The sequence below is a fragment of the Maniola jurtina genome, chromosome 22, assembly GCF_905333055.1.
Source record: "Maniola jurtina chromosome 22, ilManJurt1.1, whole genome shotgun sequence".
NCBI lineage: Eukaryota > Metazoa > Arthropoda > Insecta > Lepidoptera > Nymphalidae > Maniola > Maniola jurtina.
Genome location: NC_060050.1, coordinates 8,382,087 through 8,402,123, shown reverse-complemented (window position 1 = coordinate 8,402,123; position 20,037 = coordinate 8,382,087). Strand labels below are relative to the sequence as shown.

At 36.9% G+C, this 20,037-nt stretch overlaps 1 protein-coding gene across 7 annotated transcripts in view; it reads right to left on the bottom strand.

Moving 5' to 3' along the window:
* The window catches only part of LOC123876907 (tight junction protein ZO-1), a 135,645-nt gene that overhangs the window by 85,755 nt on the left and 29,853 nt on the right, over positions 1-20,037 (bottom strand). For all 7 annotated transcript variants that reach the window (XR_006798454.1, XM_045923315.1, XM_045923320.1 and 4 more), the window contains exon 2: positions 1,238-1,289. Coding sequence is in view for 6 of the 7 variants with exons in the window: in XM_045923315.1 (XP_045779271.1) it covers positions 1,238-1,289 (52 nt within the window). In the remaining variant the exon portion in view is untranslated. The remainder of the gene's footprint in view (positions 1-1,237; positions 1,290-20,037) is intronic.

Here is a 20,037-nt window from a genome sequence, read left to right as displayed (position 1 = left end):
TATAACACCCCTCTTTTTGGGTTGGGGGTTAAAAAGACAACGTAAATGACGACTTTTCAATTCAAAGCGGGCAGAACAATACTCTATACAACTTGACAAATTGATGTTACGCCCATGTACCAAGTCCATGACATAATCTCGTACCTACTTAGAGTAAAACCACTAACTACCACATATAAATACAATACTTATATAATAGGGTCACTTCGTTATCTGTCTGTCTGTGTGTCTGTCGAGAGTCAAGGAATTCAAATCCTATAGCGTACTTCCCGTTGACCTAGGAACATGAAAGTCAGGTTTCAATGTCTTATTGCACAAGTAAAGGGAAAATTCCGAAAACCGTGAATTTGTGGTTACATCACAAAAAAAATGTCCATTTTTTAGTGCATTTCCGCTTACAGAATTCAGAATAGAGTATAGACTATTAGATCTATTAGTTATAGACATTAGGCCATCACGGCTTTGTAGATAATAATGTCAACGCTTCCTCTTCACGGTGAGGGATTAAAACAATGCCTCTTTGATACCTATATAATGCCTTTATACAACAAAATGGCGAGTTAATGTTACGCCCATGACATAATCCTGTTCAATAGCGCATGGCCTTAGACCCAAATGTAATCACGATGACTGTATAACAGCTAAATAGAGTCATTTCACTTTTTAGGGTTCCAGACCCAAATGGTGCCTCAACGAGACCCTATTATCAAGCCTCCGCTGTCCGTCCGTCTGTCAACGGGATGTATCTCATAAACTGCAGTAGGTAGGAGTTGAAATTTTCACTAAATATTACCGCTATAAATTGCCGCTATATATATTGCCGCTATATATTGCCGTACATAGTGTGTTATATCTTGTACGATGGTACCTAACCTTCGTGTGCGAGTACGACTCGCACTTGGCCGGATTTTGACCTACCTACCTACTACTTAGAAATTACTTACCATCCATCCATGTCCTTTTAATAGGACATAATTTAACCATCCCATTTATAGGTGGGGAATGGAAAGTTTCATAAATTATTGCAGTTGCCCTCGGGTGTAATTCCTGAAAATCCTATCTTTGTGGAAGTCTACCATGGAAAGAAAAGCAACCTAAGTATCTAAACCCAGCGGTTTGAGTTACTTATAGATACGTTGATAGTGTCAGTCAGTCATTTTCTTGCTATATAAGTACTACACAGATGTATAGCTAGATAAAAAGCTTAAAATATGCGAAAGTAAATCACAATACAAACCTATTTAGATTATGATTCATCACCATATTTTCTTTGGTATTGCTGGTGTATCCTGAAACAAAAATAAATTTCTGTTAAAATTATTTATTATGTTTATCTTGCTTAGATTTTGAAAGAGAAAGATACGCAGATGTAGGGAGTCATGTAAGATATTTTCGGTAGGAAGGATTATTCCGAACTATGCAGTGGTAGATTCACCTGATGATTTAAAGAAAAACTTTATGAAAGTTTATTTGAATAAAAACTTTTCTATTCTGTTCTCAATGTAAACGTAATTATAAACTTAAAGAAGTCTCAAGTACAGGATTTGAATTCATAGTTAGCATTTTCAGTTCATACCTGACTCTAGTTACTGGAAGATCTGAATACAAAAAAAAAAATTTTTGGGGACCCCCACTTTTTTGGATGGAACATACGTCAGGTCGATTTGTTTCGTATAAAATGTAGCCTATATCACCCGGACTATAACAACGAATCGATTGACACCTCATTCATCAAAATCGGCTCAGTAGTTTAGACTCTACGGTGGAACACAAATAAATACAAACCTACATGCATACATAGACTGCTAAAATCATAACCCCTTCCTTTTGGGTTTGTCGTAGTCGGGTAATACTAATAAGCATTGAGTTATTAGAACTATGGCAAGCAGTGCTTTTATGCCTCTAAGGAGTTTACTCCAGCGCCACTGTGTTAAGGGTAGGTAGTTAATTATAAGAGTGTAGCTGTAGAGAGTACATTAAAATGACCCCAAACAATTCGTACTGCTTTATTGACATTCATAATGTCCTCTGTATGTCACATTCATTACGATTCATTGCTCATAAATCTTCGCAGTAACTTTAGCAGTATCTTTTGAGTTTTATTGTCCTCTTAAAAGGACGTAACGGAAGAGCATATAAAAACATATTAAAATGGTCTAAATATCCTGCATCAATTAGGTAAGTATTGAATTATTGACATTCATTATGTCCTCTGTATGTCGCTTCATGTCGATTAAATGTTCATATCTAAGGAGTAACATTAGCAGTACCTTTTGAGTTTACTGTCCCCTTTAAAGAACATAAAGAAGAGTATGTAAAAACTGACCCTAAATAAATGGTCCAATAGCCTCAATTACGTATTGCATGTATTGCATTATTGGCATTCATAATGACTTCTGTTATATCACTGGATTACAATCCATTGCTCATAAATCTTCGGAGTAACATTATTAGTTGCATTTTTTGAGTTTCAGTGTTCCTTTAAAGGGACATTAACGTACGCTCTTCCGTTAATGTCCTTTTAAACTTATAAAAACTTATTAAAATGGCCCTAAATAAATTATCCAATAGCCTCAGACAACTACGTATTGCGTTTTTGACATTAATGATGTCCAGTGTTATTATTCATTACAATTCATTGCTCATGAATCTTCGGGGTAACGTTAGCAGTAGTTAGTTTTGAGTTTTATTGTCCCTTTAAAAGGACAAAACTGTTAACGTAATTGGACTTTTAGCTACTACCATCTAATATGGAGGCAGGCAATGTTTATTACTGACAATCAGGTATTCTTCCATTATGGTATTCACATTGTGATGGTTCTCGATAGGTACCATATTATTATAATTATGTACCTCCTTATGTGGAAGATTATTCAAAGTTAAGCCCCTAGATTTTCCATGCTTCTCAAATAGTTGTTTATTCGAGAAATTTTTTAGTCATGGGATTTTTTTGTATGGCAAATCAAAAAATTCGTACAGGATTTTTAATAAACCAACTATAAATCATGTATTTGGTAGAGAGATAGCTTGCCTTCTGGAGGCGAACATAGGCTACTTTCATCCTGAAAATTAAAGAGTTCCTAAGGGATTTTCGAAATTCACATGCATTATGTCACGGGTATCATCACGTAGATAAAATGTATTTTACAAATTACCTACTTGCTTAAAAATAATATGCAAAATTTTGCACAGGAAGTGAAATCTCACAATACACACAAGCAATTATTTTTGAATCCTACTTCTGTACGTGGATGATGGTCATGATGATTGCATTTTGGCCAAAAACCTTGTAATACTTCAAGTTTCCAAATAAAATCTGTTTGTTAAGAACAGGTTCATTGTCCTTCCATAGCTTATCTGTCACCGTTTTGCTTGAACGTGATATCGCATAATCGGCTTTTACTTCAATCTTGTTAAATTACCGTTGCCTGCCGTAAGTTAGTTATGAATTTAAACTAACCTGAAATACACGTTAATATAACGAATATTTATTTCCTGCATTCCCCTTCCATTTATAATAGAACGTTGTTTGATGATCCTGCTCATGTAATAATTAGGTACTTACCTACTTACATAGTTGAAGAAAAGAATAAACATAATATTATAGTATATGACGCGTCATAATATATTTATCCAGATTTTAGAAAAGTAAGCATATACTTGTTTTATAACATTAAAAAAATCTTCTACCTTCAAGTTACAAAACCATGTAAAGTTTCTTCGTCATAAGTCCTTTATAAAGGACAATAACTAATCTTAAATCACAACATGGCGGACATAAGGCGATTTATGACATCTCTACGTAAACAAATTTGTTTACGCTTTTACACAATACATCGTAAACGTAAAGTACATAAATGAACTATACTCTGTTACAGCGATATTGAACGACAAATGCGTGAAAGATAGAATGCTATCCCGCGGGAACTATTTGTTTTTCCGGGATAAAATGTAGCCTATGTCTTTCCTCGGAATGTATCCTAAGTCTATACTTTTCATTAAAATCGGCTCAACGGTTGAGCCGTGAAAATGTAGCAGACAGACATACAGACAGACACTTTCGCATATTATTTGATTTCCATTTGGTTTCTTAACAATCAAGTACCACACAACTTACCAACAAGTACAAATACATTGAACCTTATAGATGTGTGATACAATAACCTTTTTAATTCTTAACAATATTTTGTGGCGAGCTCCGATTCGGTGACCGCTCGAAATAAAGCAGTATTACAAAACATTGTAGATTAAATAATTATCTTACAAAACTGAAACCAGTCGAAAGTCTAGGTTACCTACCAAGCTTGATTGCGAATACTATCAACTTCAAGGTTTATTACACACTGCATTTTTTGCATTTTAAGAAATTGTGAATAATTACTAATAAGCATTGGCGTTTTCTAAATACACGCCATTTTAATTTATTCAGCAGATAGTTTGAGATACCTAGCATCCTACATTTCTGTGAGCACTCCAAATCCAAAATCAAACTCTCTCAACGGAAATTAGAAATGTGATGTTCATAAATAAATTCATTAAAATGAATATTCGACTTAATTTATTTAGTTATTACCAAATTACCTACTAGTAATAGAATTCAGTAAAGTAAGTCATTAATTATTGATAAAAGATTAGTCTCACTTTTATTTTGTTTATAAGAAATGTTTCTGAACTTTTTAAAGGACATTGTGATTTTTATTTAAAACTAGCTATTACCCGCGGCTTCGCCCGCGTGACTCAAGGTTTTAATAAGTAGACAATATCACTTGTTAGGTCTTCAATTATGTCTATGCAAAAAATGTTGTCAATCCGTAGCTCTGTTACGGCGTTATTGAACGACAAATGCGTGAAATATAGCATGCTTTCCTGCGGGGACCGTTTGTTTTTTTCGGGAAAAAAGTAGCCAATATCACTTGTTAGGTCTTCAATTATGTCTATGCAAAAAATGTCGTCAATCGTTGCTCTGTTGCGTCGTTATTGAACGACAAATGCGTGAAAGATAGAGTGCTATCCCGTGGGAACTGTTTGTTCTTCCGGGATAAAAAGTAGCCTATGTCCTTCCCCGACAAATATCCTAAGTCGGTAACAAATTTCATTAAAATCGGTTCAGCGGTTTAGCCGTGAAAGCGTAGCAGACAGACAGATAGACAGACAGACAGACAGACAGACAGACACACTTTCGCATTTATAATATTAGTATGGATTATCTTTTATTTTGTTTGTAAGAAATGTCCATGTACTTTTTAAAGGACAATAAGTGGTCTATATAAATAACTTGCCAGCCAGCTAGTTTTAAAAGGCGAAGTTGGACTTAATAGCGACTCAATAAGTTAATGTAACAATGTAGGCATTCACAGTTGCAATGGTGCGTTACCGTCCGTTTTGAATGACGTAACCGAGCATGCACTTAGCATAACTTAACAGTTTTACGATCTTTGCAATGTTACCAGAAAGCTAATGAAAGGCCCGTAGTGTACGTACCTACCTATTCAAGGGAAATGAAAAGTTACTGAAATATTAAGTTACTTAGAAATTTCAATACACTACTATGTGCATATTCACATAGAAATATGTAATACTTTACAAAATTACTCATAGGAACTTTAAAAAAATTTAAATAAAAAGTCATCACTCATGTATCTACCTACGTACCTACATAGAATAAAATAGTTAAGATTATACCTATTTATATATATATATATATATATACATAATTATACCTAGTTATATTAACTTTTATATATACAAATAAATAAAATTGGAGTGTCTGTCTGTAATTTCGAAATAACTACCGCATATTAAGGTCATATGGTTATTTGAACGATACTATAACTGAATCACACGTTTTTAAAATTTTTGTCTGTCTGTCTGTCTGTCTGTCTGTCTGTCTGTTTGAAAAGGCTAATCTTGGGAACGGCTGAACCGATTTTGACGGGATTTTCACAGACAAGTAGAGAATTGACCAGGGAGTAACATAGGCTACTTTTTTAACCAACTTTCAAAAAGGGAGTTGTGTTTTTCTACCTATATACACCGAATTCTCCGAGATTTCTGAACCGATTTTCGTCATTTCTTTTTCAATCGATAGAGGAACTTTGCGACATTGTTTCATAAAAAATTTGGAGTCCAACTCCTCAATCCTGATGCTGCAGGGGATCTGACCAATCCACGCGGGCGAAGCTGCGGGCATCAGCTAGTAATATTATAAGTTTATTAAGTAAAAGTAAGTACTCTATTAAAAAGTTTTTATAATGTGAAGGTGCCCTAAGGACAGGAAGGTAAATAAGGTCCGGCATAATAAATGCCTAATTATAACATGGTATTTATACGTATCTACTTACTGTAACGGATGGGCGTTACGTACATAATATAAGTATAATACATAATAAAATTAAACTCTAATGAGAAAAAATAATAAATGAGAGTATAAATTGAGACACAACAAACATGATATTAACTTCTAAAGAGGCAAAGGTGGTTAGGACTTAGGACATCCGTCTCCTGACCGGGTCGGGGGTTCGATCCCGGGCATACACGTCTAATTTTTCAGAGTTATGTGCGTTTTAAGTAATAAAATATCACTTGCTTTAACGGTGAAGGCAAACATCGGGTTTTTATTTTGTGATGTAACCACAAATTCACGGTTTTCGGATGTTTTTACTTTACTTGTGCTATAAGACCTACATACCTGCCCATGATTCTAGGTCAATGGGAAGTACCCTATAGGTTTTCTAGACAGATACGACAGACGGACAAGCAGACAGACAACTGTAAGGTTATTTTTTAAAATTGATTTGAGTTGTCAAAAATAATATAAAATTATTAATTTTGGATAGAATCAGGCGTTACTTTGCGGAAGTTCATGTTTAGCAAGAAACAGTTAAAAATTATTTTGCTATAATCCGCCAACAGGATAAATCTGTATGGTCAAACATGCAGTTACAAGCTAAGCACCGCTTACCTCCCCAATGTGTCTTTTGTGAAGTGGAAAGTAACTTGCAATAAGTGGTTCAGATTTTGTATACATCGAATGAGAAGTTAGTCGTTTGGATTTATTGTTGACTGGATATTAAAACTGAGAGTTCGGCAGTTCAAGGGTAGGTTTTAATGATTTGACGGAGGGCAGGCTAGCCCATGATTTGGATTTGACTTAGGGCAAGGAAGCCCGCGACTGACATGACAAGATTGATTAGAAACACGAGGACCTGTTAAATTCAGGACGGCCGAACTGTAAGGTTATTTTTTTAAATTGATTTGAGTTGTCAAAAATAATATAAAATTATTAATTTATCTAATGCAGGTAGATTGATAAAATCGATATTTGGCTCATTCGATGTCATACAATCTGTTGCTAGGAGGCCAACAAGATTGAACTTGCATAAATACGGGTGTTTCGAAGGTTGTAGTTTAGTCTCCTTCCGAGATTCGGAGCGATATCGCATATTTTCGGTATTTGGATTGTGAACTGAATAATTAGATGTTGTGATAGCAATCACGCTCTAATTAAATTATTTATTTTGGCATTAGTTTGTTTAGATTAAAACTCTCGGATAACCTTACACATTAAACTTGTGTTTTTTGTGTTGGTTTTGGAGAGGACATTCCAATAATTCGATAAAAATATTTAAATAATACCTGCTTTTCTGAGTTGACGCCAATACAACAAAGTGATCATATAAATGTTCCGTTTTTCCTTTTGAGGTACGAAACTAAAGAATTCCATAGTCTACGCAAATAAAACATTAATGTTTGAATAGCAGCATTTTATTTACTTACAGAATAAACTAAAATGTTAGAGCACGTGTATTTTACTATCAACTATATAAAAGGCTAGTGGATGTTTGTTTATGTACTCCGTGGTCTGTTAACACGCATGTAAAGTTTGCTGACCTTTCCCTGCGTTTTACCATTTACCACCTTTTACGAGTGCACTTTAATTAACTAGTACGTATGTATTCAGATGTATTCGTAGTTTTTAATACGAGGGCGTTGGTGCTGCTTTTAGGGTTCAGTGTTAAGACCAAGAACCCCTTTTTAGGGTTCCGTACCTCATAACGAAAACAGAACCCTTATAGGATCACTTTGTTATCTGTCTGTCTGTCCGTCGTGTCTGTCAAGAAACCTATAGAGTACTTCCCGTTGACCTAGAATTATGAAATTTGGTAGGTAGGTAGATCTTATAGCACAAGTACAGGAATAAATCTAAAAATCACGAATTTGTGGTTACATCATTAAAAAAAAAAAATTAAATGTGTTTCAATTTTTAACCCCCGACCCAAAAAAGAGGGGTGTTATAAGTTTGACGTGTGTATCTGTGTATCTGTGTATCTGTGTATCTGTGTATCTGTCTGTGGCATCGTAGCGCCTAAACGAATGAACCGATTTTAATTTACTTTTTTTTGTTTGAAAGGTGGCTTGATCGAGAGTGTTCTTAGCTATAATCCAAGAAAATCGGTTCAGCCGTTTAAAAGTTATCAGCTATTTTCTAGTTTTCTTGTAGAAAAGAAGGTTATATAACCCTTAGGTTCATAATATTCAAGTGTCAATTGACAAATGTCAAGCTGTCAAGATGGGGCGCCAGCCAGGTAACCTCCCAGTGTGCCTGGATGCTGCTGGTCCCCTTTTGGATGCGTCCGAGGGGAAGAGCAGTGTTCGGGCCGGTGCGCCCCGGTAACATGGCTAATAATTTCTCTTCAGAGATATTGTTGGCTATGGCTAATGACCTGGCAGGGGGGGAGGTTTCTCCGCGTGTCTCTCTGACTAGCAGAGGGCACAGTGGATGAAGCGGAGGATGGGACGCGGGCGACGTGCGCGTCCCAAGGTCGGGGGACGCACTTCGTTGGTGCGTCCCGGAGGTGCGGTGGTGGGGACCGAGTAGGTCCCCGGTGGAGGGTCTGCCTTGGCAGACGTCGCTGGCTGGGTCGCGGTTGTTTGCTTCGGCCGTTCCCGTGACCCAGTCGCCAGGCGACGCGCAGTAGCGCCGCTGGGGTTTAGTGGGTATTCCGGTCGCCTCTCGGCCGGCGAGTCCCACATACCCTCCCTCCGGGGGGGATGCGTAAATGCATTCCCCAGCGTCAACAAAAAAAAAAAAAAAAAAGCTGTCAAGATGGACGTTGCCTAGATATACATAATTATTTATTTGAATATGATTTGTCGGGGGTGTTGAAATTTTTTAATTTACACTTGTTATCAATAAAGTATTTCATTCAAATTAGATACCTACCTATAAAATTATCTTTTGCTTTTCTATTCGAAAATAATAATAAAATATGCTAAGAAACTGCTAGTCATGCGTGTTGGTTAAAGATAACGTTTTTTTGTCAAAGTTCAGGGTTCCGTACCTGAACTACTCTACGTTGTCCGTCTGTCAGTCTGTTAGCGGGCTGTATCTCATGAACTGCAAAAGATAAAGTTGAAATTTTCACTAAACTATTTCTATTGCCACTATAACAAATAATAAAAAACAGAGAGGGCGACTCATTCATAATGACTGCTGTGCAAATAAAATAAAATTAAAAATACATAGTAGGTATTACGTCTTGAACGATGGTACGGAACCAAAGGTGTACGAATCCGACTCGCAGTTGACCGCTTTTTCATATGAGCCACCACGTAGGTACGATTCGATATAGTGGACGCAGAGCCTTACTAAAGCTGCTACCGTATGGCGGGCTGATAAATTCGATGCAATACCAGTTTATTTTATCAACTTATGTGTATAACTAAGTATAATAATTGAAACCTAAGCTATGAGGGAACATAAATACATTGTAACTAGGGGCTATTAAAACTACTAAGTATAAAAACTGGTATAATACATATATCTACCAAACCAACGGACATGCCACAGATTCTGTGGTAACAAAGTACGTATTAGCATTGTATGCATTTATACCTACTTATTTTTATTACGACGGAACCTTTGGAAGTGCGAGTATGACTCGCACTTGGCCGGTTTTTACAGATTGTGCCACATAGTTACGATAATGAGTGCTATCCTGGCGCTTCTGTTACTCTGAGCAAATGCTCGAGATGTAGAGGCACCAGCCTAACCGATACTTTGAAAGTGTTGTATTGTGTGGCACAAATATAAACAAATATTGTTTCTTTCTTTCTATCTCAAAGTCTAAGTCAAAGTCATTTATTTAAATTGAGTAGGTACACTTTCTGATTGTCAAACAATGATGTAGTGGTGATTATTAATTACGTTAGCTTAAACCTATAGCTACGAGGATTCCAACCGCACCTAAGTCTGAGGAGAGCCCACCAAATCATCATAAATAGCCTTTAACAGTCCCTGCTGGAGTAAAGGCCTCTACCAACGGGAGGGTTCGCCCATAATCACCACGCTGGGCAAACGGGTTGGTGATCGCAGTAGATATTACTAGTAGCACAGAGGACGCTGCTGCCTGGTCTCCGTTATATTCCCTTAGTCGCCTTGCACTCACCCCCAGCAGAGTGAACTTGAGTAAGGCAACTCTCGGTTTAATCCTGGATCGACGATATGTCAAGTATTAAACTATGGGTGACGTGATATCAAAGAAAAATAGGCGATTCATAGGCTATACCTAGCGTCAAATGTAGGAACATTTGACGCCTGCCTCGATGTTTCGTCACAAGTTCCCTAAGTGAACTGCGCCCGCGGGAAGAGAAGTGATGGTGTCTGTATTCTGATCTACCGTCACCACACCGCACCCGTCACCACACGACAGTCCCTCTACTAAGAATATCGATATAATTATTTTTTTATTAACGCTACATTTTTTCCGGTTCGCCAAATAGTGGACGTATAATAAAAATAAAGTGCCAACGTAGGTATGTTTATCAAATTAATTTATTGAAGTGAAAGCTTTTTTAGGCGCGTAAGGCGATTTGGATATGGATAAAAATTTCATGGTCAATTTTCACTTATATCGGCATTGGCACTGACTGCCACCTTTTATATTTTTGGACAACAGTCATTTATATATATAGTCTATGACAACAGTACAGTTTTGGGTGGTTTTGGTGTGGACATTGTATTAATGTAGGTGCGGTTTGATATAATGGACGTACAGCCTTAAAACCGCTACCGAATGGCGCGCGGATGAATTCGATGCAATACCAGTTTATTTGATCAGCTTATATGTATATTTATAGTGGGTAATTTAAACCTGATAACGAACTCGGAGGCGTGCTTTTGTTGTCTTTAATTTGCGAAAAATTATACCTTCATTACATTATAGAGATCTTAAATTAATGTGCTCCTGTTTTTGGGTTTCCGTACCCGAATAATGCCAACGGGATATTGTTACTAATACTCCGCTGTCCGTTCGTCCGTCTGTCTGCCTGTCAGGCAGGCGGTCTGCTGTATTTCGGTAACCGTAATAGGTAGAGACTTCAAATTTTCGCAGAATAATATATTTTTATTGCCGCTATAACAACAAATAATAAAAATTTAAAGTACCTGTCATGAAAGTTAGAAAAGTGTTATTTCTTCTTTGATGGTACGAAACCCTACGAGTGCGAGTCTGACTCGCCCTTGGCCAGTTTTTATTAAAACACTATACTAGTATTAAAAATGCGAAAGATATCATATCAGTCTGTCAGCTGAAGTATAGATAGTTAGATAGGTATAACTGGCTTACCGGGGATCGATATAGGCTACTTACCTATTGTCTTGGAAATTCAAAGAGTTTCCAAGGGATTTTTAAAAACCTAATTCCACATGGACAAAGTGGCGGGTGTCATTTATTTAGTACAAAGTTAGCTTTCATCCGATATACCTACCTAAGTATTTGGGATTTTTGAAAAACCCTAAACCCACGCGATGAAGTCGCGAGCATTATCGCCCCTCTCGTGGGGATGGGGAATTTCAACATGGGGTTCATCGATGCATTGGCGATTCCTCTGATACTGCAAATCTTCGTGGGCGGCGGTAATCACTTAACATTAGGTGACCAGCCTGCTCGTTTGCACACTATTTTCATAAAAAAAAAAATTAAAAAAAATCATCTAATCTATTCTAGTACAACTATTTGTGTAGACTATACTTGGGTCAACTTTATATTGTCAAAGACAACAATATTGGACTTTGCCTTAAAATCCTTGAGATTTCAAACCATGCATTGTATAATAGAAAGGCAAGTAACCTATACCTAGTCAAGTTATAGTTCTGTAGGTATACATTGGTAACATCTGCACTAGAGTATTATACATACTAGATGAATTAGGTAGGTAAAGCACGTCGTATCTTCGCAAGGATGGCCACCGGATTTTAGTGAGTAAAACTCCACATACCTACCTAACCCCATATTAGAAGATTTCCTCCGCCCCAACATAAAACAAAGGTAGGTAATCAAACTCAATCGCGCTTCCAAATTCTGGGTTAAGGTTTTTTTTCCTCTCGTCTGGCTTTACACAGATTAGCCAATGTCAAGTTTGTAGTTATTTACAAGTTAGGTAAACTATATAAGTATGGATTTCATCTGTGCCGGGCGCCCGCCGACACAGATGAAGTAGTACGATTCCCAGTAGAGCGCTTCCCAGTTAGTTCCATCACCAAAAAAACACTAGTAAAACACCAATAAAAACACTCCAAAAAGGCACAGCACGCGCGCCAGCAAACGCCAACACAGACGAAGTACATCCGAGTTAAGGTTTAATTCTAGGTTGAATTTTTTTTTTAAATCTCTGTTCAGTGTTAGAATTCTGATTTTATATCTGTGGACGATGATGGCTGAAAAAGTTATTGCGGTAGATTAACAGCTACAATGTCACAATCGTAATCAACTCTGATTGGTTGACGCTCGCTCACTATTGGCTACAATCCATCGTTGCAACAAGAATAGCATTACTTTAGCCAATAACAACAATTGCGATTGTAATAATGATTGATGCAGGTTGTACGGAATCGAGCTACTGGTTCAGGTTAGGTCCATACCTAAATACCTACATCTATTCGTATCTACGACGCGTCGTTCCAGTGTGCAGTTGTAGTAAATAACAATCTCAGCAATGCAAATAGGATGCTCTAAGCCAAAGCCCTTGAGTTACTGAGCTATGTAACAGATGATGCAAACAACTCTATCCAGTCTTTTCTTAGTGATTTCTCGCTTACTTAAACAAATCTATTACCTTAATAGTTATGTATTAACTCAGGTAGGTACTGCAAAATGATGTAGGATCCATATTTATTTACTTATTATAAATAGGAATGTGTCTGCCTGTCTGTTACCTTACCACGGTCCAACCAGTTTACCAAATTAATTTAAATTTATCTTAAATAACTTCTAGGTACAAGTTTTTAACAGTTTTTAGTCACCCGAGATTCTTAAACCCTCGTAGCTTTAGTTTTAAGTTTACGTAATTAATTATCACCACTATCACCTTACAAATTTAACAATTCTGACCTTGATGGTCAGAATTGTTAAATTTGTTAAAGAGTACATATTTTAGTACCTAACATCTAGAATATAAATGATTTGACTTTTAACTTAGGACCTCATGGCACAGCTCATGGCTTGAAGCCTAGACGGATGTTAATCTAGTTAAACCTATTAGATGTAAATAAACCTAACTAATTTAAATGCATATCATGATTTCTCCTCTAGTTTTCAATGCATTTCCCAGCAAACACGTTTAATTTATATTGGAGTGAAATGTTCAGTCTAGATATAAAGTGACAGGAGAAAAGGTATAATTATTGAATTTTCTCAGCGATTCCTCTAACTAAAGAGTCTAAAGTCCAATCGACGGAGTGGTAGATTGCGTTCGCATGCTGGGTTTGAATCCCCCTTCGAGCCAAAAAAGTTATTGGGCTTTTCTGTCAACCAATTCTCACTAGCAGAGAGTCGGAGCTCGGAGTTAGAATTAGAGTATAATATTTTGAGTTGGTGGCAGTAGGTATTAGAAATTGAAAAAGAAAGATTTTAAACTATAAGGCTTATGCTTCACTGCAACAGGAGATGATGCAGCCTAAGGTGGAGTGCACCTGCCCAGAAGGTTCTATCTTCTTTTGAAGGTACCAAAACTAGCGGAAAACGGAAGCCTGAAGGTCATTCCATATTTTAGCAGTGCGTACCTATTAACAGGGCTCTCTCCGTCACTCGTTTCATACCATTTCATACAATCGTAGTTCCAATTTCATTTGAATACTAAGCAACTAAAGTCCATGAAATTTTGTAGACATATTCTAGAAACTAATATCTGTGTTTGTGGTGTTTTAGATTTTTCTAAAAATATGTAGTTTTAAAATTACAGGGGCTCAAAAATTTGTATGAAAATTTTAAGACCGCGTAACTTTGAAACCGAATATTTTAACAGAAATCTGGAAAACCACAGACATAGATATTAGTTTCTAGAATATGTCTGCAAAATTTCATGGACTTTGGTTGCTTAATATTCAAATGAAATTGGAACTACGATTGTATGAAATGGTATGAAACGAGTGACGGAGAGAGCCCTCTTAAAAACGAGAAAGCAAATTTTTATTTGAGTGTATTTTTTTTTGTGTTTCCCTGGCAATTCTCCGACATGGTTATCGGATTCTTTGTATAGCTTAACACGGCATTTTTTTAACCTTACTCTTTCAAATGAAAGTGCTTTTGAATCGTCAACTGAGTCTACCACTGGTTCGGAATGCCCTTTCTACTAGTAACAACCAGCGAGAGACATTTGGTTCGAATCTCTAAAATAATTCAGTTGGAACAATGTAGGTAAGTTTTTAGGGTTCCGTACCTCAAAAGGAAAAACGGAACCCTTATAGGATCACTTTGTTGTCTGTTTGTACAATCTGGAACAGATTTTTATTTATTTTTGTGCCTAATACTTGTTGCTTTGATTTATCGTGCAAAATATCAGAAAAATACCCGAGTACGGAACCCTCGGTGTGCGAGTCTGACTCGCACTTGGCCGGTTTTTAAAGTCCCACGTCTGTTAGAGCTCACCTTGATTACATATGCAAATCCTTCCTTGTTATCTTCAGCGCAACATGATGAAAAGGAGATTGCCAATTCCCTGAACGCATTTCAGCCAATTTGAGTATAATAATAATCTATACCTACATAATATATAAAGCTTATTTAATTTACATACAGAACAAAGAATCAACTTTTCAAAGCACTAAATCCATACCAATGTTATAAATGCGAAAGTGTGTCTGTTTGTCATCTGTCCGTGTGTCTGTTACCTTTTCAAGGTTCATCCGTTAAATCAATTTTGTTGAGATAAATAGCTTGGCTAGCTTGACAATGGGCTTTTTTAATCTCGAAAAATCAAAGAGTTCCACCCTTAGCAATGTGGAATACGACGAAAATTTTATTATACATACCTACATAATAATATTTCATGTGGTATAGACTTCATTTAATTAGTACACCCCTTCCACTTTCTTTAATTTTTATTATATCCTCTACCTTAAGGTTGCCTGGAAGAGATCGCTATTGCGATATGGCCGCCTAATTGTACAGACATCTATTTTGTCATGTATTTCTGTATGTAAAGATAGATAGATAGATAGAAACTCTTTATTGCACATAAAAACACATGTAAAGGATAACAACACAGTAAGAAGAAAACAGAAAAAAATAATTTTGTGCAAAGGCGGCCTTATTGCTTGGAGCAATCTCTACCAGGCAACCTTTATAGGTGCTCCATAAAGAATATTTTACTTTACTTTACGACGAGGAGATTGAGAGATGGATTCTTCCGTTACTGTTACTAATACGTATAAAGTTTGATAGATTAACTACTCCAAATATCTTCGGTTCCCACGCATAGCGTGCGGTATAAAGTAATGAGTTGTTCCACGCGAGGTGAATTTCAATGTCCGAAACATCACAATATAATTGAACTATTAATATGTTCAAAGTAACAGGAAAACCGTGGTGCTAATATTGTTTTAATAGATTTTTTATTTGTACGTTTATTGCTTACACTCATGCAATATCAGAAAGGCGCGGTATAAGAAACTGTGGAATACTATACTTGTTAAGAGTGCTCTTCATGGGTCGCTCCAAGCCAAGCGTGATGGCATGCTGTTCCAATAAATGGGTTCTGTAACCGATAAGTGGTATGGGCACGTGAGTAGGTATGGGTTTAATGGGATAAAATAGCATGCATTTTACCTATAGCTCGCTCCAGCAATACGCGGGACTGCAATTACTTTTATACACGGCATAATTATATTGTACATCAAATCTTTGCAAAGAGCAACTACCGAATTTCTTGCTAGTACTTCTGGCATTCTGAACTAGTGGTAGAAGCATTCGACGATTCAAAAGTATTTGTAAAAATTTCTTAGAATAAAATGTATTTCTATTCTATTCTTATAATACCTTTTCCAAGTTAGCCCACTTCCATCAGACTGCATTATAACTTACCATCAGGTTAGGTATAAGGACTTGTAAGTAAACAAAACGAAATGAAAACTAAAGCTTACTTACAACTTTAATCCGCGAAATATTTTATCGTTTAATATAAAAAGAAATTTCTCAAAACTCCCCCGGAGATAAGTTTGTGGAGTGAAATTTTAGTGTCTGTTCCAGACTTAATAAAATGCAAATTCAAGGTATGAAGCATATTTTTCAAGGTACCTCGCCCGTTATGTATTTCGAACCAGTTCGATTAAACAGGCAGGCAATACTTCATTGATGCCACCGATTTCGACTACATTTTATTAAATGTCGTTTAATAAAATGTTAAACAAGTGTAAATTAAAAATTTATAACACCCCCGACAAAGTGAAGGTTACAATAACTAGAAAAGAGCTGATAACTTTCAAACGACTGAACCGATTTTTTTGGATTATATGTAAGAACTCTCTCGATCAAGCCACCTTTCAAACAAAAAAAAAACTAAATTAAAATCGGTTTATTAGTTTAGGAGCTACAATGCCACAGATAGATACACAGATACACACGTCAAACTTATAACACCCCTCTTTTTGGTCGGGGGGTCTTCATCTAGGTAGGTATATCTACCTATACAATATAAAAAAGTGGCTGTGACATACGGACGGATAGACAGACAGACATGACGAATCCATAAGGGTTCCGTTTTTTGCCATTTGGCTACGGAACCCTAAAAAGACTTGTTCTTACTGACTGACTGATCTATTAACACACAGCTTAAGCTGCTGGGATAAAAACTTGAAACTTTCATAGTAGATAGGATAGGTTTCTTTTATTACGTAGCGTAGGCAGTCACTGAGAAAGGATTTTTGGATTTTCTACCTCAGTATATTATAGGGGAAAAATGTTAGTATGAAATTCAGTAATTTTTCAAACACTCAAAACAAAACGGGTATTTGGGCTTTAGGGCAAAAATGAAGGAATACCTGAATGTTTCAGGATTTTTGAAAGTTCCACTCAAGTGAACTAGTCATAAGGAGATAGGTACATACTTAAATATGAAGAAGCATACTTAATGCGAACCGGATCCCGCATGAGCATGGACGCATAAATGAAACGCCAAAGGTTTCCAACTCACCTAAAATATATGTCTGCAGTCTGCACGGTCGTAAAGCTGAGTCCTCCGTTCCCATGACCGCGTCTAGATTATCACTTGGTTTACCGCAAACTTGCTACTTTCTTTATGAGCAAGCTGGCTGACGTCCGCGACTTCATCCGCGTGGATTGAGATTTTTTTTTCTCTCTCTCGTCTGGCTTTACAAAGATTAGCCAATGTCAAGTTTGTAGTTATTTACAAGTTAGGGAAACTATATCAGTATGGACTTCGTCTGTGCCGGCGCTCGCCGACACACGCGCGGCACCCCTTTAGAGCGCTTCCCAGTCAGTTCCACCACCAAAAACACCAGTAAAATACAAAACCCGGCCACTTCTAACAAAAACAAACACTCCAAAAAGGCAGAGCACGCGCGCCAGCAAACACCAACACAGACGAAGTCCATTTAGATTTTTAAAAATCCTGATAGAACTCTTTAATTTTCCGGGAGAAAAAGTAGCCTATGTCACTCTCCAGGTCCTAGTATATTATTATAGCCTTTTTTAGTTCCTCTCTATGAGTGTAGGCCTCCTCCATTTTTTCCACTATTTTCTGTCTACAGCTTTATTGACCTAATTCTCTCACACTATTACACTAATCACACTATTACACTTTACACTAATATTATAAAGGCGAAAGTTTGTGTGTATGTGTGCGTGTGTATGTTTGTTACTCCTTCACGCAAAAACTACTGGACGGATTTAGCTGAAATTTAGAATGGAGACAGCTAATATCCTAGATTAGCACATATACTACATTTTATCCCGGAAAATCAAAGAGTTCCCACGGGATTACGAAAAACCTAAATCGACGCAGACAAAGTCGCGGGCGTCAGCTAGTGTTAACTATTTCATCTGCCCAACATTCTAGCGGTCTGCCTGCAGGTCCTTAACATGCATAAATTACGTCGATCCGTTGCTCGGATGCGACGGGATTGAAGGAAAAATCAACAGACACACTTTCGCATTTATAATATGGGTAGTGAAGGAGTGAAGGAGTGAAGACGTGGCGTGAAAATGACGTGGACGTGGCGCTGACGTGGGGAGGATGTGAGCAGAAGTCGCTAGGACGTGCGGTGGACGTGATGAGGATATAGAGCAGACGTGGCAAGGACGTGGTTACATAAAATGGACTTGGTAATGATGGAGAATAGACGTAGCGAGCTGTAGGAGGTTATGGCGTAAATTTAGAGCGAACTTGGCTAAATCATAAATTGAATATGGCGAAACCTTGGAACGGACGTGGCGTGGACGTGGCAGAAATGTTGCACGGACATAATACTCAGACTCAGATTTATACGTATAATAATAATTTATGTAATAGTTTTATCTATATAATATACTAGCCGATGCTCGCGGCTTCGCCCGCGTGGATTTAGGTTTTTCGAAATCCCGTGGGAACTCTTTGATTTTCCGGGATAAAAAGTAGCCTATCTCAATAAATAGTTTATTTGGATAAGGATTAGTATTTGACGATAATATGATCAATAAACATAGGCTAATAATTTTAATTACTTTTATTCTATGGAAAAGTGGTTATAATGGCTAAAATATAAATGTTTGGTTTATACTATCGCGGACTTTTTTGTAGGCATTATTGAGTTCTACAACTTTTCTATAGAAGTCAACCATACATCTCTAACCATTTAGGCAGCGTTCGCGAGAATCGTTAACGTACGGCAGTTTTTTCGACGCCTTATTCCACAATTTTCACTACCACGAAAAATCTTATCTATTTTCCGGGATAAAATATAGCCTATACGGATTCGGAAGAATCCCTCTAAGTAATAGTAAAAGAAATTTTGAAATCGGTCCAGTAGTTTTTGAGCCTATTCAATACAAACATACAAAAATACAAAAATACAAAGGTTTCCTCTTTATAATATTAGTATAGAAGTATAGATTATTTTATTATTATGTCCACCTGTTCTCAGACGGCGTTAAAATGGCTTATATAGCAAACTTAGTGTCACTCTGTTGTTGTTCTTTGAGGCAACGTCCGTAGTTTTTATGACCATAGCGTCTGTCGTAGTACCTGACTACTATTAAAGTGCACTAAAATGTGCTAATACAACGAGTAATAGGTTGTACGAGTACAGGTAGTATGTTTTACCTTTCCTAGATGCTCATGCCGTCCAAGATTTTAGAAATTTAAGTATAATATTGAATTTATAATAATACTAGACGATGCCCACGACTTCGTCTGCGTGGATTTAGATTTTTATAGATCCCGTGAGAACTGTTTGATTTTCCGGGATAAAAAGTTGCCTATTTCGATTACAGGGACGCAAGCTTCTTCGGTACCCATACAAATCAGTTAAGTGGATGAGTCTTTAGGAATCCCGCGGGAACTCTTTGATTTTCCGGGATAAAAAGTAGCCTATGTCCGTCCCCGGGATATAAGCTAACCCTGTACCAAATTTCGTCAGAATCGGTTACACTGTTGGGCCGTGAAAAGGTAACAGACAGACAGACAGACACACTTTCGAATTTATAATATTAGTATGGATTTTTTCACTTTGTTACAGAAGATATCACTTATAATTTAGGTTGT